Here is a 26,568-nt window from a genome sequence, read left to right as displayed (position 1 = left end):
GTAGCAGTTGTAGTATTTGTACTCTATAAGCTTTATGCTGCTTTTGGATTGGCCCAATCAGCAACTCGAGGCGCAATCAGTGCCACACATTTATATGGCCACTCGAGGGAGCTCAGGTCTTGGAGTGCTCCGTAAGCCCCATCTGGCCCTCTCTCTGCCCCTTCCCCCGATCCCTTCCAGAGATAGCCGGCGTGCCCCGGGCCAACTGAGGGTTAGGCCATCGCTATGGTTATACAACATTTGTTTGACACTTTCAAGTGCTCGCTGGCTGCGTTCGAAAGTAGTTCAGCAAACTGTGTAAATATTACGGCAAACTGAAACAGAAACCGAATCAGATACAAATACAGCTACAGCTACACTACAGCTACAGCTACAGAACCTACAGCGGCTCTTCTTAGATGTCCGGACAAACAACCCACTGAAGAAGGCCTGGGGAAACTCAGCAAATGGATGCCTAATGTTTTGGTTGCCTATATACCCAGTGAAAAAGTGCTCAACGATTAAGCGTATTTCTACGAGTGCTATGTTCCTTTTTCCCATACCTCATATTTTGTGGCAATTAAAAAAATTCTATTTGGATGCTCAAACAAAAACCATTTGGGTTTTAAAATCATATAAAAGGTTGTAAACGCTATTGATTTATGTGCTTCGTTCAATACCTAAACTTCAATTTGAAAAAAAAAAACAAAGGTAAGGTAGCTTAAACATCAAACTATTCCAAGTAGAATAATAATTTTTTTTAATAAAAAAATATTAAAATCCTTACTTTTTATTTTTGTTATTAGTTGTTATAGTTTGAATCCAATATTAAGATCAAAAGTGGACATTTTTGATTCCCTACTGTGATAATCATTTAAATTTAAATAGTTAAGCAATAACTTGCGGGTATTATAAAGTCGACACAGTCATCAATAACACTCTATTCTCGATCCTGTTTGTATAGGTCTCGAGTGACACTTATCTGTTGTGATCGGTTCAATGAGAGCGGTAAGGGTTAGGCAAAACTTAACTTATCATTCCGTAAGCCCGATAAGCCCCTAGAAGTGGCCATACTCGTAGGATTGACTGCCGACTGTTCTCTGTTCCGAAATCAAAACAAAAAGCAAATCTGCCATCTATTTTTTGCTATTTCCGTGTGGGTGAGTTCACTGTCTACTGGTCGAACTTTGCAACTTGACCACATGGCTCATCCCAAACGTATCTGTCGACTCTTATACACTTTCCGACGGCATTTCTGATTGCATTGAAATCAAACTCTCCTTGAAACTAGTGATAAGTTAACTAATCGTGGCTATTATTGTTGAAAATGACATATCGGGAATTGGATTGCTTTATAATGACAAAATTTCCAGCATATACAGACGTGAAACGCTTGTAAAAATTCCAATAATAACACTTCGATTTTCTAGCATTGTCTGTGATGCGATTATCTTTAAACTAGCGAAAAACCCAAAAGATAATTTCAGCTAAAATTAGTGTATTACTCGATCTTAGTTCGTGACTCATTCAAACGATCAGTTCCCTGGCAACAAAATTAAATAAAATTGAATACATCTAAGCATATAATTTTAGTTGTCTGGCAGACACTTTCAGGTGATTTTAAGATTGCATTAGGCATCACTTTTTTACACAGCTATTTGTTATTTTTAAGTATCAAAATCCAATAAAAGCAAATGAACTGCGAAATGAAAATCCGAAAGTAAAACTTGAATAGATTAAAGTTAAGTAATCCCAAAAAAAAACATATAGCTTAAGTTTTGGTAGCGTTGTGTTAAAAAAGCTAATACACTATAACAAGTATCAATATAAATTTAAAGTGTTATTTTTAAACCAAAAGTTTTTTTTTCAAACTATAAAGATATAAAGGAACTTATTGGGTGATTTTGCATACTCAATAGACTAGAATTGTTGTAACAACATTTTTGTTTCTATGATTGCTGAACACATATATATATATATATATATATGAGTTATTGTGAATTATAAACACCCTTAATTTGGTTATAGCATCGATCTCTCAAAGCCTGTTTTTTCTGATTTGTGTTGCTAATAGTGTGCGGTTGACTTCGCTGGCCAAAGGAGGCAAAACACAAAAAGATGGAATCAAAAATCCAAACAACTATATACCCGGCTTGATTGAAAGGTAAATACTGCATAAATGGACAGGAGCGCTGGTTCGAGGATGGTGGTCGCAGACAAAGGGTCCTGGCTTTATAGCCACCTGCTGGGACCACCTGTTTAGATATGCTTCGGACAAAAGAGTCCCGGAATCGAGACAAAGAGCATAGCGATGTGGAAAATAATCAGTGATAAAATAAGAGCATAAAAGGACCGCCACCAAAAGGGGTGGCTGAAACTGAAATAAATTCGGAAGTGGGAGTGCCACTTCTCAGGGGTGGACTCTATGAATAGAAAAATTGTGTGCATTATCCGGCGGATTCATGTTAATAGGCCTCATTTAACGCTGCTGGGGTAGATGGTAGATGACTACACATTTCGAAGACCTGCAATACCAATAAAACCATAAAAATCACTTCTTCTCCCCTCTGAACAAACATGTTGGTAGGAACAACCAGATACTCGTACTTCTTTCGGAACACAGTTTCTGTTTCATGTTTTGGTTTTGGCCTTATCAATTTGGTACATTCGGTGTGTGTGTGTGTGTTGTTTCTACGTGAGCACAAGGTAGGCACCTTGTAAGCGGTGAAACAGAGTGTCAACAACGGTGTTGTGTTGCCTTCTCAATGGGCAAATCTTGTACCAGACCAGGTACAGACGATATAGTCGATATAGACGATAACCGCAGCAGAAACATACGGTCTCGAAGATACAGGCACACCTGAAAATAGAAAATAGAAAACGAGTAGGATGCCCACGTTGCGTATTTATAGATACCCACCCAGATACTCAGATATCGCGGCTGGGTAAAGTCTTATCAACGTTCAAGGTATCGACTGAAATGCCGTTCAAATATTTACACCACCAGCAAAAAGATATTCCGGAGCTACTGCTCCAGAGTCCGGACTCCGGAGACGATGATAAGCGGGAGCGGACATGGGTGCGCTAATTGCGGAATGATAAAAACAGAACAGAAAGTAGCTAACCGTGGCGGCTACCATGGACTACCACTCCCTTGGACCATCAGCCCCTTCAATTGCCAACGCCTGCGGGCCAAAAACCACGCAAATGTTCCATCAACTCGGTTACCATTGCCAGGATTTTGGATTCAAAAAATAAAAGAATAACAAAAACGAGAGGGAGATTGCTTTTATTTGGCAGTAATTTAAATACCCTGGCTAAATGTTTTCACTTGCTTAAAATTTACTTCTATTTTATTTCATTTTATATTTAGAGAACATTTAAAATTGTATGTTTGCCCATGTGGGTATTTACTGTTATTTTTATTTCGTTCTAAAACTAAAAAAAATATTATAAAATATTTCAAATGAGCTGTACTTTTTAGTTTTTTTTTGCAAAGATTTTTATTTATTATTTGTTTTTACTATTTGTATTTAATTTTTATAAATTCGAAAAGAAGCTTTACCAGCTTGTAATGTTTATGTCTCAAAAAATATCATCATCAAAAACTGTAGATTCAAGAAACAAAACAAAGACTTCTCATACGACTCTTTCAAGTATCTGAAATTTATACATATTCTTTATTCAATGCATTGCTAAGTGCTGGTGAAAAAGAAAAATCGTAAAACTCTCTGCAAGGGTATAACAATTAAATAAAATAAGAACTCGTATCTCTGTTCACTTTGTTATTGCCAGCATTTTCGACTCGTATTTGCCTAAACCGGCCCCTAAGGAATACCAAGAAGCTTCTGAACCCCAACACGTTGCTAGACAGGCCCTTCGGTGGAGTGAGAGGGTATAGCATCGAGGATGAGGATGAAAATGAGGATGCGGATGCGGATGCGGATGCCTTGTTCCTCTTGTTTCCTCTCCGGTTTGTTGGCAGCTTCGAGCATATTACATAAAATAAGAAAAATTATGATTTCCACAGAGGGGGGAAGAATTTCGGGCGAGCAGAGGGGCAGGCTGTTGCTTAACTGTCAAAATCGTGTAATTTAATAAAGTTCGCTGCGGGATATTGTTTTTTATAGAAGCCAGAGCAACATTGAAGCTTTTGCCAGCTGCCAAATGGGGAGTGGCTGGTAAATTGTGGCTGTGTTTTTTTTTCCATGACGAAAGGGGAGTTGGGGCAATGTGGCTCCTCAAAGTGTGCTGCACAAATACAAAAATATTCAGTTCACTTTAGTTACATACAACATTGCAACAACGCAATGTTGTCTTGTGGGTCCGCCACAGGCACTCCACAAACACACTCAAGGGGGGGGGGGAGGGAATACCCCATTTTATATATATCTATATAGACATACATATCCGTATATATAAACATATATAGATGCTCAATGTTTTCATACATTTCACTTGTTTACTCCAAAAGCAGCGAAAAAAGTTTTTACTTAGGAAAATATACAGAACTTGTGCGTTGTGGTGAGTGGAAAGCAATCCTAGAGTCGGGAAAGAGTCTGAGACCTTCGTAAACGATAAAATCAAAATAAATTTTGCTCCTGGTCTTACTTTTAAGTCCTTAAATCGACTTCTAATGCTTAAATAATAAATATATTTTATTAAAATACAAAAGATCTTTGACTAGTTTTAAACTACTGCGACACAAATACTTTGATTTGAAAGAAAATTAGTTTTTTAAAGTTTATTTAATAATTTGCATATTTTTTTTTAATTATTCAGGGGAAAATATCAATTGATTATCAATTTAATCAATATTTTAACAATAATAATAATAATAATTTAATAATAATAGTTTTCCATGAAAATATTTTATAATAACAACGTAAAATAATTCCAAATCATTTAAAGATTTAAGTTTTAATTTTGGCAACAAAATTAAATAACTGTACCTTTTAGATTGTGATTATGAATTCTATTAAAAATATTTTACAATCAAAAACTTTTCTACACAGCAAACATTTTGTATACAACTGAATTTTATAACCCTCAACAATAGCCCTTACAAAAGCTAGTCCCAGATGTCTTTGATATTCTCAGCTGACAACTCCAACCATATTCGTGTCGTTTATTTTTTACCAAGCGAAATTCCTATTTTATTTTATTAAGCAGCGAAGAAATATAAAAGTAAACAGTTGACTGCAAAAACACACATGACTGTGTACACCCTCCTGCTAGATGTACAAAAAAAAATAAAAAAGAATAGCGAAAGACGAGCCCTTACTCCACAAAAATCCCACGCCCACACATTTCCAGCGTCATATGAACGCCCCATTATTTACTTAACATAACTTGAACATTCGCCTTCAACCCCCCGACAAAAAAAAAAAGTACCCTCCAAGGGGGAGCATCAGACGTAGCCAAAAAAAAAAAGAAGGAAAAATAAGAATCAGGAGGTGTGCGGTGGTGGGTGGTGGAAAACGATGGAAGGTAGTCGCTTGGCTTACCTGCCAGCCGGCAGTTGGCTAGTCAAAAAGCTGTCGTCGATGCTAAGCGCAGACCCAGAAAAGCCATCAAATATGCAGGAGGAGGAAATGTGCAGGGCCCCACAATTCCCCATCACAGCCCAAGCACCAGAATCCGGAAAAATGGCGAAAAAATGATTTATGTGGACGCCATGCCAGGAAGGAGAACGACGTACATGCCGGACGGACGGACGGAAACGAAAAGCCAACAATAACCGGGAAAAATAACAGAATCAACTGATTTCTCAACTTGGCTCTGGGCCTGCTTTTGTTTGTCAGACTTTCGTTGGTGGAAGGGGGAGGGGATTCTGATAGACCCACAATTTTACCTTCCGTTCGGGACTTCATTCTTGTTTTTCCAGCAATGAAAAAGGCGGAAAGTATGCTTCACAGACAACGGGCTCCAATGGTATTGGGGTCACCGAAAAGGCATAAGATATTGATGTCCCCAGAGGCAGTCGTTTTTTTTAGGCCTGCACCTTTGAACAAACCAGCGGAAGCCTTATAGATGGTGCATGGTATATTAATGTTCATCGAAAGCTCTCAATATCCCAAGAATGAAAACACGTTCCACTAAACTTAAGGGTACCCAAGAAAATTTATTATAAAATTATTATTATTATAAAAATAAAAAACATAACTCGCTTCAGAATTCTCTCTTTTTTTCTATCTTGTATTAATTACAAACAAAGAAACCTTGCATATTTAAGTCAAAGTCGACGCAGATTTCGTTTCGTATTCTAAAATTTTTATTGCTCTTTTTGTTGCCCTTTGTGGCACCCATTTTAGTCTGAACTTCAAAATTCTAAAAAAAAGTAAGTACGTGAAAAATGTTAAATATTTTAAGGTAATTTATTTGAATACAGATGTGTGAAATCAATTTGGTTGCCTATAATGTCTTTCGACGCGATCTGGCCAGAATTTTCAAGACCTTCAATTCATCCACACAAACCAATTTTACCGAGGAAATCGGCACAAGCACTGACCTTGATGTCAAAGCTGATTCAGAACCTAGTCTCTCAAAACTCTACGATCTGGAATTGGATTAGTAAGGTTGAGTTATGGAAGAGGATTCATCCTCTGAAAGGGGAAATGGTCAAGAAATTCCTGGACCAAGTCGAAAACGATGTTATCCGAGTGCTTGGATGTCTGAAACGGAATCGCACGTGATGAAAAATAAATTAAAAAGATCGCAATCGGAAACCAAGACGGAATCAAGTAAAACAGGGCTTCTGGGACCGCTGCGCTCCAGATCTCAAGAAAGTAGACAAGTTGTGGAGGACACATCGCAAACACCTCTGGAGGATATGCACTCAAACTCAATTAGCAGCTCCATTAGCCACCATCAGCAGTTTTCAACTTTTCTCATCCGATTCGGAGACTTCTGGTTACACCACCGAGAGCAGTTATCAAACGGCCTCTGGATACGAGCGTCTTCCACAAACCAGCTCCTATGCCAGTATCCGAACTTATTACGGACCTTCACCTGCGGATTTCCTCTGGGAGATTCACCTGGCAATCGATCCTTCAGCCACTGGAGAGGAGATTCAGTCCATGCACCAGGACATGCGGGCTTTGCTGATCAACGAGATGCATTTGATCGGAGACACGAACAATCAAGCCATCTATCTTATAGCATATAATTATATGTGATATTTTAAATTCTCAATTCTAAATGAATTAACCGAGAAAAAAAAAACGGTATTTGAGAAAAGCAATTTATTTTAAGACCTTAAGGGGAAGGCAAAATAAAAACCATTGACGATGTAAACAAAAAACAAATTAAAAGGTTTTTTTAATATTATTTTAAAATGTGGGAATTGTAACCTAAATAACATAATAATAAAATTATTTTTATAGTCCATGATTTTGGTTGAATTATTTGGTTAACCAAACGCTATTACTCTTTGTAATAACTTTAAGCTTTAAGAATAATTCAAGAGGGAATATAATTCATACTTGAACTCAAAAAGTATTGACCTCGGACAAAGCGAACAAACATTCGTAGACTCTTCAAAGGGAGTTTCGCCCTTTTTAAAAGTCATCTATTTAATCACTTTTTCAGCTTTAGCTGAAATGGGTTCGCTAACCATTTCAATGGACAATCAGTTCTCGAATGAAGTGTTTGCTCATACTGCGTGATCTGCGCGCCTGTTGACATTATGACAAATTACATAAGCTGAAGGCAACAATTGCCGAAACCCATTCCGAAATCGAAGGGAAGGAAGGCGGGAAGGAAGGAAGGAAGGAAAAAACAAACCAAAAACGGATACGCTTAGGCTGGTATTTTGGGGGTGGGGTTTTTAGGGGGTGGTTTGGGCTGTAGGCCCGTTAATAGGAAAGCCACACAAGAACTGCTAACGAAGGACACGCGGCCAGCGGTTGAGCGACAAGTGCCGGCAAGTCGCGGGAAAAGGCAGGACATTGAGGTCCTGACTGCGGGGTGTATATAGGATGTTTGCTCAGCGCTAAGTGCACCGGTTCCGTGGGCAAGTGGAAATGATAAACATATTTACACAATTTTTGACAGGCGAACGGGTGAAACAAAACACCCGTGGGTGCTGTCCTCCAGCTATATTCCTCCAACCCCCCTTCATACTTTCTGTTAGCATTTGAAACAAGCGAAAAGAATAACCAAACCCAAACTCGATAAATATGTTTATGTGCAAATAACAAAATATTTGTCGATTGCCCAAAACGAGCATTGGAAGGGGTGGGACTTTGGGATCAGGGTAGGGCAGGATCTATAGGGCTAAGGGGAGGGTTGGTGGTGGGGGTTCAAGGAAGCACCGCAAGCGCATAATTCAATTTTTCTGCTCGTTTTTGCACGTCGCCCGGCACACGTCACTCGGGTCCACTGGGACACCGAACTGCCATGCTACACCAGCTAAAGCTAAAACCCTGCCCAGCTGCACTGGGGAAAAAATGTATAACAACAAGTACACTGAACAAAAAATAAAAAAATAATTGTAGCCATTTAAACAGTATCAAAAATCTCCTTCATCAAAAATCCAACCAAAAGTAAACATCGTTGGAGTAAACTGTTTAAATCCAAACGATTTTTCAAAAACACACCAAAAAATTTACAAAGTTTTTCATATCGATTGATTTTTTAGTTGGACATTAAGTCATTCATTCTGAAAATCGTCGGAGATTTAAGGCAGCCATTGTAAATGTTTTATTGGTAATAAAAAATTAAACGCTCATTAAATGATTTTAAAAACACGTACTTCAGATTATTTTTGGAGCATTTGTTGGTCTTAGGTATAGAAATTTGACTGTGTAATAAACTACATCTAGACTTGACTCCTTATTAAACTGCAATAAAAACAAACAAACCTTCCTATTATTTGTACAATTCATGTTCAATCAAATTGTTCTAATTCGTTATTTGTAAAATTTAAAAAGAATTCTAAAAAATAAAATATTTAAATTTGCCTAGTGAATTTAATTCTACCACTTTTGTAAGAGTTTTTTCACATTCAATTATGGCCATGGAGTTTTCCTTGATTTCCCTGATTTTCCCTGAGTGCACGCACTTTTGTCGGGGATGCAGTGGATATTAGTGACACGTGGCGAAGGCTCGACCAAGGCGATCTGAAGGTCCCAGCACATGCGGTTTCCGGGCACAGCCCCATCCTTTCCCCTTTATTTATTTGTTTGTAATTACGCGTGTTCTAAAACGAAATCCCGCCGCACTTGAAGCAGAATGCGGCAAAATGGAAAAATCGCCTGAGCCTGCTCTTTTCAATGCCCAATGCCCTTGATGAGGAGACACGTGCATTGGACCGCCTTGCCTGGATTTCGGGTATTTGTATTCCCAGTGCATTAGCAACAATGCCGGAGACATTTGGAGTTTGTCAACAGTTTCGCCTTCGGATTTGGTTACGGCTTTTGTCCTTGTCAACGGCGCGTGTCTCTGTCCGATGTCATCTTCTCTACTCCACTCCACTCCACTCCACTCCACTCCACTCCACTCCACTCGACTCGACTCCAATCCGCAGTCAGTTGTCATCCTTCTGGACTGGCTTTTGGCCCGGGGATTGCCGATTGATTTGGCGCGGGATTTTCGACTGGGATAAACGCATGTGTGTGTGTGTATTGGGGGGGTGGGGGAGGGGACATGAAACGAAATCATAAATGTGACATGCCAGGATCTCTAACTCGAGCGGTTTAAGCAACTGCGACAAAGAAATCCCTTTGACCAGCAGCAAAACCGGACAGTAATAAATCATCTGCTTGGCAAGTTGTTCAGCATATTTCGTCCAAAGAAAACTTTCTGCAAGAGTTTTGCCAGTTATATATTGCCGTCCCCTCGGACCATATATTTTACCCGATGGCATAAAAAAGTAAGGAGGCAAAGTAGGAGCAGCAGCAGCAGCAGCAGCCGCAACATTGAGCCCTCCTAAAAGGGCATTCGAAATGAGCTCCTCGGAGATGTGAAGATGGCGGTCGGCCACCGGGAAAGCTTTCGTATTTAATTGAAAAACACTTAAGCTGCCGGTCCGTGGGTCGAAAGACGAACATGGAAATGGAAATGAAAATGCCAAAACCAAAGCCAGGCCAACCGCAAGGCCCTCATATGACCCCAAAAGACCGTCCCTATAACCCCAACTCATCTTCATCGCCAGACCTTTCTGGCTGTTCATAAAAACAATGGGCGAGCGGCACACAAAAACTTTGCATAATTAAAACGTGGCAAACACATAGAAAAATTATCACCAAGTGGGATTTATGAAATATGGAATTAGAAATATATATCTCAACCAGTTTATATTTGAATTATTTGAAAACAACTTTAGTTGGCAAATAAATATTTATTAAAAGACCCTGTGTACAGATTGCGAAATACTATGTGAGTGTGCACAACACAAGTATAAAGGTATAAACATTTTTTAAAAATAAGCTCGTAAAATCCAAGTTCTGAGTGAAAAAGCAAAAGTAAAACAAAACCATTTATCAAAAATTGTTAAACTATATTTTTGATCGTTTTTTTTTCTCTTAGTGGGTAATATTGATTTGTTTGTTGTTAAAATGGTTTTTTGAGTGCCTTAATATAAATATATATCTGTTTCTCTTTATCAAAGTTTTTTTTTTTGTCCCAATGAGAAAGACTCAACTTATCAAAAACATTTTATAAACTTAAGACCTATGCAATGTACTTTTAAGATTTTCCAAGGATTTTAAGATTATAATTCTATCATAAACTTTATAAAATTCCCCACTCATCCTTTAGCTTTCTAACAAATTATTTAAAACAAACATATTTATCTCTGTGCATGAAGGAACCCAAGGCAGAGCTCAGATGGACATGGCTGAATCAAAGATGGCATGACTTGGCCACTTACCCTCGAGCGCACGGTTCCTGGAAATTAAGGCGAGCACTAGTTCGGGATTTGGGTCATCCTGGTCGACAGCCAGGTGATTGTGGTGCGGATGCTGCTGTTGCTGCTGCTGCTGCCCACCGACCAGGTGCGATGCCTGCGGCGTGGGTGGCAATTGTTGCTGCTGCTGCTGTTGCTGTTGCTGATGGATATGCGGCTGATGTTGCTGATGATTATCCATGACTGTCAGGTGCTGTTGCTGCTGTTGTTGTTGCTGCTGCTGCTGCTGCAACTGCGGGTGCTGCAACTGCGGATGCTGCTGGTGTTGATGTGGCTGCTGCTGATGCTGGTGATGATGGTGTAGCGGTGGCGGTGGTTTCAGGGTTTGCATCATTGCTAAGAGGCCGGTGATTTGTACACGCGTCGTATGAGTTATATTTCAGTTAGCTTATGTATTTCAATTAGCACACGGTTGTTTGGGCTCTATATATAAAATGGAAACGGAAACGTTTCTTTGGTTAGTTTTCCGCACTCGCGTCCCGTTCAACGGCGAAACGAGACCACTCCGCTAGGCGGGATCGCTGTCTGTTCGATAACTGGCATTGGCTCGGTTTTAGCTCCGTTGACTGTTTCGGTTTTCACCTTATCGCGGCGGTCTCTTTGGGCTTTTCGTTTCTTAGATTCTAGACTACCAGCCGTTCGGTTGTAATCGTGTCCAACTTGGTTCGGCTGCCTCTATCAGTTAAAGTAGCAGCCAGGGACTTCAACAATTTGAATTTGTTTGCGACACGGGGGGACACTTTCGGCCAGGCGAAAGTCAGCTGCGCTTTATGTAAGTCGGGAAGGGACAAACTGATCAATAGCTATATATTTGATCAGCGCATATCTACTCATCGTCTGGCTCGAGGTGAATTCTCGAGCGGATGGTCACTATTATCTAATGAAAAAGAGTGAAGGTCCGAGTATTTTCTATGAAAATACTATAAGTTGTGAAGTAGCTCTGTAATTGTCCCATTGTTTATTAGGGCATTATTTTGGGGGATTTTTATTGGTGATTTATATTTATTCCTATAGCTCTACTAATTGTTTGAAATCCCATGAAAACTAAAACATTATTTATTAATATTTTTAAGTAGTTATTACATACTATTATATGAATAGATTATAATGTTCTCATAACAGAGGTTAGACACCCTTAACCAATTTTATTAGACAATATAAATGTAATTTTATTGAGGACAATAAAAACCGTTGAACCTTTACGTCTTAAAGCACTTTCAAAATCAATATTCTACTATCTATTGTCATTTAAACAACTATAACTAATTCAAACATCAAGTTCAAAAATGCACAGTTAAAGAAAATTGTATTTAAAAAAGTCTTAGATTATGTTTTTTTCAAAATAAAATCCTGACTGTCACTTTTCAAATGCCTTGTTTATTTTTCACTTCCCAATAGTACATCAGACTTTTATCGTTTTATTTTGGATTGCACACATTGCGACGGAAAATGGAAAACCAACTAATAAATTCTGCGTTACCCTCTTTGATTATTTATTTTGTCACTTTCACATTTAATTTCAGTATTTATTAATTTACTTTAGATAATTTATGGTTTTATTTTATTTTTATTTGATTATTTTGCTTTATTTTGATACAATTTGCAACACGATTTTATGCGAACGCCATTTTGGCGACGGCAATGACAACGGTAACGGTATCGTTAACGGAAACGACGACGGCAAATGCGAACCGAGTGCGGCAAAATGGCGACGGCATGGCTAACGGTAAATGGCTAACGGTACATTACCAGCGACAACCCTGGACATGGCAACACTGGCCAGGAATCCTCTATTTGCCGCGCTGCATCTTTATTTACTTTCTTTGTCGTGTCGACTTCTTTCGTTTCGTTTTTTTCTTTTTTTTTTGTATTTTGCCCACTTTTTCACGCTTTTATTTGGACTGTGAGCTTTTAACGATACTTTTTATGCCGCTTGCCTTTTGGCCGCCCATATGGGTATGCTATGCGTATGCGTGATATAAGTGTACGAGTGTGTGTGCGTGTGTGTGTGTGTGTGTTTACCAATTGATCTTAATGTGACACAAATGATATGGTAAAATGCATACAGCCAGCCCTGAATGGCAGGACAACAATGGCAACAAGGCGACAACGCCAAAAGCGACAGCGTCGACATTTTTATGCTTGTTTTTTGGCCATGCGCATGTGTATATCTCTCTCCTGATCTCATTCCACAAAAATTCCAAGAGCATTACAATATTTGTAAAACGTAAAAACTTTAGCCCCAAAAATACAAAAAAAAAAAACTTTTGTTTCCCTCTGCCTCAAGAATTTCTAGCTGCAAGACTGCAGGAGGCAAAAACAAAAACCGAGAAAAAAGAAAAGTGAGTAGAACAAAAAGCCAACCAACGTCGAGCGACACCTTCGTTGGCCCCAAAACAACAGTAAACAGCACTTAAAAGTCAGCAGCGACGTCGGCAGAGGCGAAACAAATATGAGAAACTTAACTCAAAAGTCCAAGTCAATACGCGCGCGGTCACCAAAAAGCAGGCTTCCAGGGTAAAAACTGGCACCGCCCCTTTATATTGAAAACATTGGAAATCGTTGATAGGCAAAAGCAACAAAAACAACAACAAGAAAAGAGGTGGAAATCCAGGCATGCGCATACCAGTGGCATTATCTTATCGCCCCAGCGTCGCCATTAAAGTGGGTGGGTGGGCAATACTATTCCTAGGGTTCGACGTCTTTCCAGCGCCGACGCAGTACGAAATTCCCGTTGGAAGGAGGGGGGTTATTGTGGGTAACAACCGACCCGATACCGACCCGAATCACCCTGTATCCAAGCGCTTGCTGTATCTGCATAGCGAAGGTGTTGTCTGTCTGTTAGCTTCAGAACTCACCCCTTCCCCCCCAAATGTTGTATGTAGTATATCCACCGTCCCATCCCAAAATCCCCTCAAATGCGTTGCGTCTGCAAAAACGATTTTGTTTTCGCATTTATTTATGAGCCGCTTAGAGCGCGCCAAATACTTTGCCAAACACTTTGAACCCCAAAAACCCCAACGTCATCCCCGAAAACAGAAGCGAACCCGGTGCTCCACAGTAGTTCCCCACCCACAGAAGTGGACACTAGAAGAAGGTCGTTTATGGGTTGGGCTCAACGCGATGGGGGAACCAAGTACCACGAACAGCTGGAATGCATGGGTCGCTCGACGAGTACGTATTACGTTGAAAAACTCGAAATAAACTGTCTCAGTGACTGTTATTCAAAGCTAATATTTACATTTTCGAAAACGGAAACACTATATTTTTTATAGTAAATAACACTTTTCATTATCTAACTGAACCAACATATAAAAAAACATTCTGGTTACTATTATTGCTTAGTAATATTATCAATGCCTAATATGTGTTTAACTAATATGAGCACAAAAAGTAAATAATTGTGTGAGAAAATTAAGATTAAATAACTCTATAAACCATTCTTGCTTGTTATTATTATCAATGTCTAATATGTGTGTTACTCTTATGCGAATAAAAAGTAAATATCTGGGTGATCTATTTATAGACGTTGTGCAACAAATTATAAAATAAATTTTAATAAAAATACATTTTTAGCATTCCCTGACCTTGAGCCGGCAAACCAATGTTTTAAAATGTATAGATACACTTTTAATTAAGTAAAACTAAACCAATGAGATCGGTTTTTAAAATATTTATATTAAATACCTAAAAGAAAATTAAAAACAAATATACTTTTATCTCTTTATTTGCCAGTCAATTATATTATTTTTTTAAAACCATCATTATTATGTATTATTTATTTTGTTTCGATTGGTTTTACATTATTCAGAAACACCAAATTTAGATTGTCCAGCAATGTTTTCAGCTTGCAACCGGGCTTGGTTCCCATTAACAATATGCAAGAGCCAGCAACACAAAAACATAGTATACCCTTGAACCCAATGAATACCGGGTATAAAGATATATAGGCTAAGAGCATAAAAATGCAGCGTGACCCTGAAACTGATCGTGAATGGAAATGGCTGATGAAATGCACTCAACGAAGACCGAACCGAAACCAAGCCAAACCGAACCAATCCATTCCCAATCTATGGTGTACCATTCGGGGCTTCACTTCCGCGGTTACAAAATCGACTTTGACTTTCAAATTTTCCAAACGCTTTATTGTGGCCATCTAATGATGTCGTTAATGGTTAAACACATGAAGTATTTTGCCAAATGGGCTCGACTTGGGACAGTTAATTGCTGATGATGCGATGATATGGAACCGGATTGACAGTGATTCAGAGAGAAATACGGTGATTTAGTAAGCAATGTCTATTGTTTGGATAACACTTTTTAATAGACAATTAACAAGCAGTTTATTTAAATTTTCTTCTTCGACATTTTTCACTTTTGTACGGCGATCTTGTTTTATTTTAATGTCTTGTGATAGTTACATAAACATAAATCTTGGCAATGGGTCGACACAAAAAAAAACTTGCTGCCAGTGCGCATTTTCACACATAGTCGGATTTTTTTGTTGTTTTCCCTCTGAACTTTTTATTGGTTGGGGCCTACGCGACAACGACTCGAGATTCGGGGCTCATTGAGGCTTGGTTAAAGCGCAGCCAGCTCATTAGTAGATTCGAATGTCAGCGGTGCACAAGTGCGGAACTAACCGAGCGGCTTAACTCACGAGATTCCCCCAAAGTTTTGGATTAATCAGGATCAAACCTTGTCATGGATTTCGATGAGTTTCGTGAATTCGGCCATGCCTCCATTGAGTTCCTTATTAACTATCTAAGCGGGATACGTGAAAGGTGTGTGTCGAGCAATGGTTAATCCCTGAAGACGTGCTTTTTGAACCTGTTTTGATCTCTCCCCGCAGAGATGTCCTGCCCACCACCACTCCCTATGCGGTGATCAATCAACTGCCCAAGGAAATCCCCGAGCAGCCGGACCACTGGCGGGAAGTCCTCAAGGATCTGGAGAACATTATCCTGCCGGGTCTGACCCACTGGCAATCGCCGTACTTCAATGCCTTCTTTCCGTCCTCCTCGTCGGCGGGGTCCATCATCGGTGAGCTCCTGATCGCGGGCATCGGAGTCCTGGGTTTCAGTTGGGTAAGTTCACTATATGCGAAACGATATGAAAAATGTTGTTTACTTTTAAAATTAAAGTGTTTCCGATTCGCTCTGCTTAAATAAGTTTAATTCTCGCGACATGTTTTCCTATTTGAAATTTGTAAAACGTGTTTAAGATCATTAACTGATAACTTGGATTTTCTAAAGCTAAAAAATGATTTAATGTTTATCAAAAGTTTAATTTAAGAGAGCTTGGCCAAGAGAATGATTGGGAACTGTTTATCTTATATATATATATATATATATATTTTTTTTTTTTTTCAACGATTAAATAAAACGGTATTCAGTTTTAATTAATTTAAATATGTTAACATTACTTATTTATAATTATTTATTTAGAAATTTATCAATACACCTATTAATAATGACTCATTAGTTTTAAACTTAATGCAAAAAAACATCTTAATAAAAAATAAGTAGTCAAGACATTAAGACAGTCTTCTAATTATAGAAATATATAAAAACTGTTCATTATAGTGGCTGTCTTACCAATTGACTATAATTTCTGAGGCTTAATTATAATGTACTTATTTGATTGACTGATATAGACTCACGATGCTTCAATTTGTTCAAACGTTTTTGTTAAGAGAGAAAGTCTAAGAGAGCATTGATTTAGCGAAAAGAGCTGAGCTGAACAATAAAGAAAAAGTGGGAACAGTTTGGAAGACATAGGCAATTTCCCATCAGTAGCTCGGTAAGTAACAGCATCGGTCCTTAATGATTAAAATAACCGCTAAACGACTAGGGAAATTTTCAAGTAATTGTTATTCTTTGATGAGCACTATAATTTATATATACGATCGCACGTACCGTTCCCTAATCTTAAAGATTTGATACGCTTCGTGTCCCGCTATGGGAGGCTATCAGAAATCACCCTTTGAGAAAACTTTAGCTGTATTAAAATTTAAGGGCAATGTATATCCTGAATGCACAATTTCATTTAAAAGATTTTAAGGTAAATTGTAATTTGTTTAATATTTACTTTCGAGATATTCATTTTTTTTTTTGACATTTTTTTCACCGTTAAGAAAATTTAAATATTCAACAAGTTGTGAGATTTTGCACTCATTTTATTAAAGTTATTTTTAAACATATTTTTAAAGGTCATTTAATTAATTATTTTAAGTGTTTAAAATCGATAAATGTAAAATAAAAACTATTTTTTATTTATGTTAAAAAACATAAATAGCCAGATTTAGGAAAAAAGGCCAAATTGACAGCACTGGAGGCTGTCCAGAGAATTGGGTATATAAAAGCCGGTCGACACCGGCGATCGGTTTCAGAGTGAACCTCAGGCGACTTGGTGTAGCATCAACGGATTGATTGGGAATCGTGTTGGGTAAACAAATTGAAAACGGAAAAATAAAACCAAAACAAACAGAACGTGAAAAGTGCAAATAGAAAACGATATCGAAACATTGTCAGTGAAATGGATGCCAAGGAGTTTCGGGAATTTGGCAAGGCGGCAGTTGACTTCATAGCCGACTATCTGGAGAACATACGGGACGATGAGGTGCTGCCCAATGTGGAGCCCGGCTATCTGCTGGACCTGCTGCCCACGGAGATGCCGGAAGAACCCGAATCGTGGAGAGAAGTCCTCGGTGACATCAATCGCGTGATCAAGCCGGGGATCACCCACTGGCAGTCGCCCAATATGCACGCCTACTACCCCACCAGCACCTCATATCCCTCCATTGTGGGTGAGATGCTGGCCAGCGGATTCGGCATCATCGGTTTCAGCTGGGTAGGTCGCATCTCGATGGTGGAATGGGTGGTGAAATCTCGCTTTTGACCATTGTTTTGGCCGGCTGAATGGGCGCCCATTGTGCTCGGTGGGTGAAAGTAAAAACAAGAACTCGACAAACAGGTTGCGAATGCATCAGATCGAAGAGAGTTTTTCCCACAACACAATCGGCAATTGTCACGATATAAATTTATTGTGTTGAACCTTTACCTGGACAGGTCAAATAATTAAATTTAAATATACAAAGAATTGATTAGACGAAACTTAAGAATAATTTTATCATTAAAGTGAGAGCTTTAAAGTTGGTTAAAAATGATACAATAATATGAAAAGGGAAACTGATTGAACAAAGACTTATATCTGGACCTCATAACATGAGTAGGAATAATAACTTTATATATTTTTTTATACCAGTTCGATTGTGGTTGTTTTTAAAATTAAAAGTAAAAATTGTGTCTTTCATAATTTTTTTAAAGAATTATTTTTATTAACATTGAATATAATACCTTTTATAGTTTTAGTTTTAAAATATATTTTAGTACAGTGTTTTGTTAACTCTGTTCTGTTGTTAACTTTTAAAGCAAAATAAAGTCATTTAAAATAATTAAAATTACAAAATTAATGCCGAACTAATAGTAACTAACAATATATTTATGATTAATAATTATTTATTTTTTATCACAGTGCTATGAGTTAACAGATAGCTTAATATTAAGATTATATTCATATTTTTAACTTAATAATATTTATTTATTAACTTAATATTCCTCCTCTTTCGCAGATCTGCAGTCCGGCGTGCACAGAACTGGAAGTGGTGGTCATGGACTGGCTGGCCAAGTTCCTGAAGCTGCCCCAACACTTCCAGCACGCCAGCGATGGGCCCGGTGGCGGAGTGATCCAGGGATCGGCCAGTGAGGCGGTCCTGGTGGCTGTCCTGGCGGCCAGGGAACAGGCGGTGGTCAGCTACAGGGAATCGCATCCGGAGGTCAGCGAAAGCGAGGTGCGGGGTCGCCTGGTGGCTTACTCCTCGGATCAGAGTAATAGTTGCATTGAGAAGGCTGGCGTCCTGGCGGCCATGCCCATTAGATTGCTGCCGGCTGGAGAGGATTTCGTGCTGCGTGGGGAAACTTTGAGGCAAGCCATCCAGGAGGATGTGACGGCGGGCAGGATTCCGGTCATTTGCATCGCCACTCTGGGCACCACTGGCACTTGTGCCTACGACGACATTGAAACCTTGTCCGCCGTCTGCGAGGAGTTCAAGGTGTGGCTCCATGTGGACGCCGCCTATGCAGGTGGTGCCTTCGCCCTGGACGAATGCTCGGATCTGCGCAAGGGATTGGATCGCGTGGATTCGCTGAACTTCAACCTGCACAAGTTCATGCTGGTCAACTTCGATTGCTCGGCCATGTGGCTGCGGGATGCCAACAAAGTGGTCGACAGCTTCAATGTGGATCGCATTTATCTGAAGCACAAGCACGAGGGCCAGTCGCAAATCCCCGATTTCCGGCACTGGCAAATCCCTCTGGGTCGTCGCTTCCGGGCCCTTAAAGTTTGGATCACGTTCCGGACTCTGGGAGCCGAGGGGTTGAGGAATCATGTGCGCCAACACATCGAGTTGGCCAAACAGTTCGAGCAACTGGTGGTCAAGGATTCCCGCTTTGAAATGGTGGCTCCTCGGGCTCTCGGTTTGGTTTGCTTCCGGCCAAAAGGTGGGAATGAGATTACGACCCAACTCCTGCAGCGTCTCATGGATCGCAAGAAAATCTATATGGTGAAGGCCGAGCATGCGGGACGTCAGTTTCTCAGATTCGTTGTTTGCGGAATGGGTACCAAAGAGTCCGATATCGAATTCGCCTGGACGGAGATCGAATCGCAGCTAACGGGTCTGCAGGAGGAGCAATCTCTGCTGGCACGGAAGTCGGGCAACATGGCCGATCTTACGCAACACTTCCAGATCCATCTGACCACCGAAAATGCAACGCACGAGAAGTCTCAGTGAGCAGAACGCAACAGACCCATTCGTTTGCAGTTTAACTATTTATGTTTAGGTTGTCCTTAGTTCGAATTGTTTTACTTAGCTTTGTTTACAACTACATGTTAAAAATAAATGAGAAAAAATATATAAGGCATTTTGCAATACATCCTTTTTAAAAACCTGTCGACTTTTAGTTTGTAAATTATAGAATCTAAAAGGCTTTATAGGAAATACAATGACGTAATATCTTAATTTTATGTTACGTTACGTTAAAATAAAATCCAATAAATTCTATTATTCTTCGTAATCCTATGTTCAAAAATAACTTTCATTATTTTTGTTCATCAACCTCTAATTTTTTTCTTCCGCACTTTTTAAAATTATATTTAAATATAATCTATACAAAATAGCTTAAATAAAAGTTTAAAAAGGGCTCAAGAGCAGTGTAGAGACTGAAAGTTAAATAATTAGTAAGATTACGGGTAAAACTAAGTTAAAATTTCAAATCAAATTTTTGGCGCATTAGTGTGGCTGCATTTTACCAAAAATCGAAAGCTTAAATATCGGTACCACTGATATGTGCCAATCGATAGGCCAGCCAAGGTCAAAAATCGATAGCTCAGTGTGTCACCTCTAGTGCTCACAACAACCTTTCAAAAATCCAGACAAAATTATATTTACCCGTTTCGGAACCAAAGGAAACCAGTGCCGCTTGCCATGCAATGGTAGGTTCCAATCCAGGAGATTGCAGCACCCACTAACAGCCTCTACCCGTAGTTATAAACTGGCCAGCAGGCGCAGCTTATACAATGCAAGGGTGTTCCAGGCGGATCACACCGGTGACCAGCAGCATCACAGTCCGGATTTGGAGGCAGCCCGCCAGAATGCCCGGATAGTGGTCATTGGAGCAGGTCTCGCCGGACTCTCGGCCGCCCAGCACTTGTTGTCCCATGGCTTCCGGCGCACCGTCATCCTGGAGGCCACCGATCGCTATGGCGGCCGGATAAACACCCAACGCTTTGGCGACACCTACTGCGAACTGGGCGCCAAGTGGGTGAAGATCGATGGGTCACAGGACTCGATGTACGAGCTGCTGCGCAACACCGAGGGTCTGGGCAAGCAGATCAGGCAGCCGGAGCGGCCCACCTATGTCCAGGTGGAGCAGGAAGGTGGCCACATCAAGCCGGCCATGGTGGAGCTTATTGACACCCTTTTCCGGCAGCTCTGCCGCGGCTTCAAGCTCTCCGATCGGTTTAAAACGGGTCGCGACTTCCACTCGCTGGACAATGTGATGAACTACTTCAGGACCGAAAGTGATCGCATCATTGGCGCCTCCTTTCCGCAGCCGGAGGACCAGGTGGCAGCTCGTGAAATCTTCCAGTCGCTGTTCAAGGAGTTCGGCAGCATACTGGGCTGCTGTCTGGAGTACGTGAACATCGAGCACATTACCAAGTGTCCGGTGCAGCAGGAACAGCGCCCACTGTATGTGCCCACGGGACTGGATAATGTGGTGGACGATCTCATTCAGCAGCTGGACAAGGAGCAGGTGCAGATCGGCAAGCCGGTGGGCCAGATACAGTGGACACCAGCGCCACAGAAAAGTGTGGGCTGTCTGGATGGCAGCCTGTACAGCGCGGACCACATCATTTGCACCCTGCCCTTGGGCGTACTCAAAAGCTTTGCCGGTGTCCTCTTCCGGCCCACGCTGCCGCTGGACAAGATGATGGCCATACGCAACCTGGGCTTTGGCAATCCCCTCAAGATTTATCTTTCGTACAAGAAGCCCATCAAGCGTTGGCTTAAGTCTAACCTGCGACCTTTGGGAACGCTCGTAAATCCCATTCTGGATCAGCAAGCGGAACGAAACTGGACGCAGCAGGTGGTAGAGATCAGCCAAGTGCCCAGCAGCCAACACGTACTGGAAGTGCACGTTGGTGGTGGCTACTACGAGGAGATTGAGAAGTTGCCGGATGACAAACTGCTGGAACAAATCACCGGATTGCTAAGGCGCTGTATAAGCAATCACTTGGTGCCATATCCGCAGGAGTTGCTGCGCTCCAACTGGAGCACCTCCGCCTGCTACCTAGGCGGTCGTCCGTACTTCTCCACCAGCAGCAGTGCCCGCGATGTGCAACGCTTGGCCGCTCCGCTGGGCGAGAGGTCGCCAAGTCTGCTCTTCGCCGGGGATGCTACGTCCCTCAAGGGCTTTGGCACTATCGATGCCGCCCGGTCCAGTGGCATCCGCGAAGCCCAGCGCATCATTGACTTCTATCTCAATTGCAAGCATTGCCTTTAACGGCAATCGTTTATCAAAATTGGCTGTACAAATTAACCAAATCAGAAATGCACTAGTCAAAATTTATAGTTACAATTTGTTGTATTTTTAAGCAGAATACATATGTTTTTAATTAGGCGTAGAACGTTAACAATAAAAGCATTAACAACATCAACAGTACGATACTTAAACGCTAAACTAACAAATTGTTGCGCTGTAAATTCCCTAAACATGTCGCAAATGGAATATGGTTAAGCATCTGTTCCGATTTAACATACATATAAGCATAAAATATGTAGTTTTTAAGTCGAATATTTGAGGATAACTTGGTCCATTTGTTAACATCTAATAATATTGAAATTCCTCTATTTGATTTACACATGTTAAACGCGGCGGAACAGACCTTCCATCTCGGATTTACTGCTCCTGTTCCATCTCGTCGGCAGCTGCACTGACCTCCTTCCAGGAGTACACCATGTCCTCGGGCTGGGTGAAACGCGAGCAGACGGCCATGCGAAGGAAGTACACATCGTTGATCTTGGACGGGACCATGTGGATGTTGCCGCGTCCATTGATGCGCTTCAGGAGAGCTTCGCTCCGCTCATTGCTGCCCTTCAAACGGAAACAGACCAGTGCCATGTTAACCTCGGCGGCCAGTTCAAATCTCGAGTCCGCCACGCAGAGATCGGCAAATTGCTGGGCATAGTTGCAGTGCCTGCGGATGTGGGCCTGCAGATTCTCCACGCCGTAGAGCCGGAGGACGAACCAGAGTTTCAGGGCACGGAAACGACGACCCAGCGGGATTTGCCAGTGGCGATAGTCGGGCAGCGAAACCTCTCCCTTCGAATCGTGCTTGAGGTAGAGGGGATCCACACCGAAGGCGTTTACCACCCAGCTGGGATCCTTCAGCCACATGGCCGAGCAGTCGAAGTTCACCAACATCCACTTGTGTGGATTGAAGTTGAACGAATCGGCGGTCTCAATGCCCTTCATCAGGTGACGATATTCGGGACAGATGAAAGCGGATCCGGCATAGGCCGCATCCACATGGATCCACACATTGTGCTTGTTGCCCACGGGTCCGCACTCGTCCAGGCGATCGAAGGCACAGGAGTTGGTGGTGCCCAATGTGACGACGGCATAGAAGGGTATCAAACCCTCAGCCAAATCCTGTTCGATGGCCTTCTCCAAGGCATCGCCATGCATCCTGGTATTCACCGATTTCACCGAGCGAAGCCTCACACCGCCCAGCAGACCAGCCCGCTCCACGGAGGAGTGAGCCTGATCGGAGCAGTAGCCAACTAGCTTGCCCAGGATGGTGTGCTCATCCCACTCCGGATGCAGGGCCTTCACTTCCTTCACCTTCTTGGCCTTGGCCCCCAGCAGGGCAATCAGCGTGGACTCACTGGCCGTGCCCTGGATGACACCGCCTCCCTTGCCACCCGAACAGCTGAGGAATTCCGCCGGCAGGTCGAGCATCTTGCCCAGCCAGTCCATCATGACCACCTCGAGTTCGGTGCAGGCGGGACTGGCGATCCAGGAGAATCCAATGCAGGCAATCGCACCGCTCAGCATATCGGCCACAATCGCCGGATACGAGTTGGCCGTGGGGAAGTAGGCATGGAACTTGGGACTGTGCCAGTGGGTCACTCCCGGCATGATGACCCGCTCGATGTCCTGCATCACATCCTGCCAGTTCTCCGGCTTCTCGGGCGCCTCATCCGGAATCAGTGGCTTCAGATACCCGGGCTTCACTTCCGGTAGTACGCGTCTGCAAATAGGGATAATTGCGTTAGCTTCTTGATTACACTGGGCCCATTCAGGAAAAGCTTCTTGCTAATTGACTGTGAAACTCAGTTACCACACAAAGCACTAGGGGATGGGGAAAAAGGAAAGGAAGGAGCATCCCCAACTTGTTGCCACTGGCAATAAAAAATCAATAAAAATATGTAGGAAAGTGATACTAAAAAGAATGAGGAGTGACAAAGCTGATAAAGACAGGATTTTATTTCCATTTTATCTAATCCCAAAGGGAAAGAAATACTATGGGCTTAAAAGAAAATAAATAAGAATAAAATAATTGATTTTACCCTCATAAAAAACATTGAGGTACTAAATAAATATATTTATGTTAATCTATAAAAATTCTTTAAATACAAAAATTTAGTTGTGTCAAACATTTCAACGTCATTTTATTAAAAAAAAAAGAATATTTTAAAAGTTTGATAAAAGTCACAAAAAAAATAATCAAAACTTACAATTTGAATGGCTTAAAACGTTAAAAGAAATTAAGATAAAATAAAGTGCAAGCATTACATTTAAATTTAAGCACACAATTTATATCCAGATATTTTTGTAAAGCGAGCCATGAAATACAATTTTCTTGTCACGATTGCACTTTAAATAAAAATATATATGAAACTTTTTTGTTAGGAATAAAAGTTGATTTCATATGTACCCGCTTTATATACAAACAAAATGTAAATGGTAACAAATACTCAACAGGTGCACTTGTTAATACAATACAATATTTATTACTTTACCGATTCAAATTTAACTTTCAAGGTAATGGAAACGAAACCGTTAGAATTTCGCAAGAATAATAAACCGACATTCATTTTTGCCCAAGGCGTTTGCTAAACAATTATATCTACATAAACATCGACCTTGACACGCCAACTTTACAAAAACCTTTTAATGCCGCAATAATTAATTAGTTTTAGGCTCAAGAGCAACTGTGAAAGTACTGGGAAGGTCGCTTAAACTGCCTTTAAATAAATAAAACCAAGCGCAGTTCCTAACTCCGAGACTTTCCCATGACTAATGCCCAAACGTGTGCGAAATGTCATTCACTTGCCCGGAATCGAACAGAACGAACTTTCGAATTGAACGCAAAAGTTGAGGTCAAGCAACAGATTCTATATAAATAACATCTATATGTATCGAAAGCGACAAATTCAATTAAATACAAGCTAATTGAGAGAACACTGATTCATTGCCGCTTACCTTTCACGTATGTTCTCCAAATATTCGGCAATAAAATCCACCATTGTCTTGGCAAAATCCTTGAACTCTGGGGCCTCCATGTCGATCTTAATGGGTCGGTTTAAATAAATAGATTAATATTGGATTTCGATCTTTTTGTAGTCCCTATAGACATACCGAAACCTTGGGATCCAGTTTATCTTCCAAATTGTTAGTTTTACCATTGCCATTAGCTTGTTTTAATAGTTTAGTGCTATTATCGGGTAAATGGCTCATTTTTGGTTTGAAGTGTTTGCAACGGACAAATTTTTATGGTTGAATGACTGATAGGAAAAACATGTGCGATTGTTAGAAGAAGATGTATGAGTTAATGTATTTATAAAGTGTTTACAGATAAAGATAATCAGTTTGAAACATTAAGTGCTTACACAAAGACATATGTATATGTATACAAACATTAATAAGCAATAGAATAATGATTTTAGGTATTAATTACATACTAGTACATTTATGTTAATTTTAAAATTTTAGTTTGTGGCATGCTTGCATGCTTGGTTTAAGTATAGATTCTATTTTTTCCACTGAAAATATGGTAATTAGAATGCTTAATGCATTCTTGCGTTAATTAATACTGGATTATTTTTTCTCAATTCACTTTTTAACAACGTAAACAAGTTGGCATTGAGACGGCGACTTGTTGCTGGCAAATAAGCACACAAAAACCTTATTTTTTTTTTAATAGATACACAAACATGCAGATACCAAAAACCGAAAAACTAAAGAATGCTGAGGCGAACTTAGAAATTAAACCAAATGCGAGGCTAGATGCCCAGTTATAGATATGCCCAATCCGCATTACGTATACGCCGCGTTAGCACCGAAATGAATCTTTTTCATGCACTCATTATGTTGGCCAAGCACTTTAGGTATTTACAAATGAACCCATAGGAGACACGCGTCACTCACCGTGCACTTTAGCTAACTGCCTTTAATTATTTGCACTTGTCGAGCTTTGTTTCCGTTTCGAACTAAATCTTTGCCCAACCTGAGTTTGCCTCTTTGCAGTTTAGCTGCGAGTATATTGTCGAGTTTTTTTTTTTGGGGGGCTGCTGTGCGCTCGGCGTTCGCCTCTTAACTGAGCGCTACTCGCTCTTGGCCAAGGCTTTTAAAGCCCGGCCAACGGCGCTGCCGATTCCGCAGGACCGGTTCAAGTCGCTGCTGCCGCTGAACTTCACATGAAAAAATAAAATTATAACAATACATTCTTTCGGCACTGCCTGGATTTGTGCACGTTCACTGCGGTGATTTTTGTACTTTTCCAAAAGTTATGTATGTACATTAATTTGTCCGTGACTCAGTGTTAGGGAGGTAAACTCGGTATCGGATGGGCTGCTATATAAGATATAAACAATTTTTTTTAATATATTTAAAGAAAATCTATAGCTTTGCATCCCTGTAACATGTCACTTTTTTGTAAATTAATAATCTTTTGAACAAATGATAATCAAAACAAATATGTTGTTTTTATTTATACATTTTTATATAAATTTTTAAAAAGAGAAAAAACTATTTATTATTAAAAAAGCAGAGCAT

The 26,568-nt window shown here is 40.5% G+C and overlaps 6 protein-coding genes across 13 annotated transcripts in view; 4 read left to right on the top strand and 2 right to left on the bottom strand.

The window, feature by feature from the left end:
• Nucleotides 1–13,142, bottom strand: part of LOC128262869 (LIM/homeobox protein Lhx3) — a 33,402-nt gene extending 20,260 nt beyond the window's left edge. The window contains exons 1-2 of one of the 6 annotated variants that reach the window (XM_052997426.1): nt 12,638–13,142; nt 10,853–11,311 (exon numbers count right to left, since the gene is read on the bottom strand). In XM_052997426.1, the coding sequence (XP_052853386.1) occupies nt 10,853–11,222 (370 nt within the window). In that variant the 5' untranslated portion in view covers nt 11,223–11,311; nt 12,638–13,142. Of the gene's footprint in view, nt 1–5,486; nt 6,055–10,852; nt 11,817–12,368; nt 12,598–12,637 lie in introns of those variants that run through there. The other 5 variants (XM_052997427.1, XM_052997428.1, XM_052997432.1 and 2 more) reach the window with 5 other exon arrangements.
• LOC128262892 (uncharacterized) lies at nt 6,186–6,553 on the top strand. Its single transcript, XM_052997459.1, has 2 exons — nt 6,186–6,319; nt 6,371–6,553. Exon 2 carries the CDS (start codon nt 6,371–6,373, stop codon nt 6,551–6,553), a length of 183 nt encoding a protein of 60 aa, XP_052853419.1. The 5' UTR covers nt 6,186–6,319.
• LOC128262895 (uncharacterized) lies at nt 6,566–7,157 on the top strand. The gene is made up of 2 exons (XM_052997464.1): nt 6,566–6,806; nt 6,838–7,157. The coding sequence occupies exons 1-2, from the start codon at nt 6,566–6,568 to the stop codon at nt 7,155–7,157; spliced, it is 561 nt and encodes a 186-aa protein (XP_052853424.1).
• Nucleotides 13,143–15,456: 2,314 nt separating the features above from the next.
• On the top strand, nt 15,457–19,844 carry LOC128262873 (3,4-dihydroxyphenylacetaldehyde synthase). 2 transcript variants are annotated; one of them, XM_052997440.1, is made up of 3 exons: nt 15,457–15,672; nt 15,741–15,975; nt 18,522–19,844. In XM_052997440.1, the coding sequence occupies exons 1-3, from the start codon at nt 15,593–15,595 to the stop codon at nt 19,737–19,739; spliced, it is 1,533 nt and encodes a 510-aa protein (XP_052853400.1). In that variant the 5' UTR covers nt 15,457–15,592; the 3' UTR covers nt 19,740–19,844. The 2 variants fall into 2 exon arrangements, with proteins under 2 accessions (XP_052853400.1, XP_052853399.1); XM_052997439.1 differs by lacking the exons at nt 15,457–15,672; nt 15,741–15,975 and adding an exon at nt 17,263–17,740.
• Nucleotides 19,845–20,293: 449 nt separating this feature from the next.
• LOC128262874 (protein anon-37Cs) lies at nt 20,294–22,170 on the top strand. The gene is made up of 2 exons (XM_052997441.1): nt 20,294–20,440; nt 20,493–22,170. Exons 1-2 carry the CDS (start codon nt 20,433–20,435, stop codon nt 22,009–22,011), a joined length of 1,527 nt encoding a protein of 508 aa, XP_052853401.1. The 5' UTR covers nt 20,294–20,432; the 3' UTR covers nt 22,012–22,170.
• LOC128262871 (aromatic-L-amino-acid decarboxylase) lies at nt 22,074–26,120 on the bottom strand. Of its 2 annotated transcripts, none has more exons than XM_052997436.1 (3): nt 25,942–26,120; nt 24,997–25,082; nt 22,074–23,761 (listed from the first exon to the last, which is right to left on the bottom strand). In XM_052997436.1, exons 2-3 carry the CDS (start codon nt 25,074–25,076, stop codon nt 22,408–22,410), a joined length of 1,434 nt encoding a protein of 477 aa, XP_052853396.1. In that variant the 5' UTR covers nt 25,077–25,082; nt 25,942–26,120; the 3' UTR covers nt 22,074–22,407. The 2 variants fall into 2 exon arrangements, with proteins under 2 accessions (XP_052853396.1, XP_052853395.1); XM_052997435.1 differs by lacking the exon at nt 25,942–26,120 and adding an exon at nt 25,153–25,287.
• Nucleotides 26,121–26,568: the final 448 nt, after the last annotated feature.

The sequence above is a fragment of the Drosophila gunungcola genome, unplaced genomic scaffold (genome assembly GCF_025200985.1).
Source record: "Drosophila gunungcola strain Sukarami unplaced genomic scaffold, Dgunungcola_SK_2 000001F, whole genome shotgun sequence".
Lineage (NCBI taxonomy): Eukaryota > Metazoa > Arthropoda > Insecta > Diptera > Drosophilidae > Drosophila > Drosophila gunungcola.
Note: the sequence above shows the minus strand (reverse complement) of the source record. Positions and strands in the feature narration are given on the sequence as shown.

What these genes read in the sequence shown, in the direction of transcription:
- LOC128262895 (XM_052997464.1), top strand. Translation starts at nt 6,566, where the DNA reads ATGGAAGAGGATTCATCCTCTGAAAGGGGAAATGGTCAAGAAATTCCT. An exon ending in CACATCGCAAACACCTCTGG is followed by an intron (nt 6,807 to 6,837) that starts AGGATATGCACT and finishes AATTAGCAGCTC; the next exon opens with CATTAGCCACCATCAGCAGT.
- LOC128262871 (XM_052997435.1), bottom strand. Translation starts at nt 25,251, where the DNA reads ATGAGCCATTTACCCGATAATAGCACTAAACTATTAAAACAAGCTAAT. An exon ending in AACTGGATCCCAAGGTTTCG is followed by an intron (nt 25,083 to 25,152) that starts GTATGTCTATAG and finishes CGACCCATTAAG; the next exon opens with ATCGACATGGAGGCCCCAGA. An exon ending in TTGGAGAACATACGTGAAAG is followed by an intron (nt 23,762 to 24,996) that starts GTAAGCGGCAAT and finishes CCCTATTTGCAG; the next exon opens with ACGCGTACTACCGGAAGTGA.
- LOC128262892 (XM_052997459.1), top strand. Translation starts at nt 6,371, where the DNA reads ATGTGTGAAATCAATTTGGTTGCCTATAATGTCTTTCGACGCGATCTG.
- LOC128262873 (XM_052997440.1), top strand. Translation starts at nt 15,593, where the DNA reads ATGGATTTCGATGAGTTTCGTGAATTCGGCCATGCCTCCATTGAGTTC. An exon ending in CTAAGCGGGATACGTGAAAG is followed by an intron (nt 15,673 to 15,740) that starts GTGTGTGTCGAG and finishes CTCTCCCCGCAG; the next exon opens with AGATGTCCTGCCCACCACCA. An exon ending in GAGTCCTGGGTTTCAGTTGG is followed by an intron (nt 15,976 to 18,521) that starts GTAAGTTCACTA and finishes CCTCTTTCGCAG; the next exon opens with ATCTGCAGTCCGGCGTGCAC.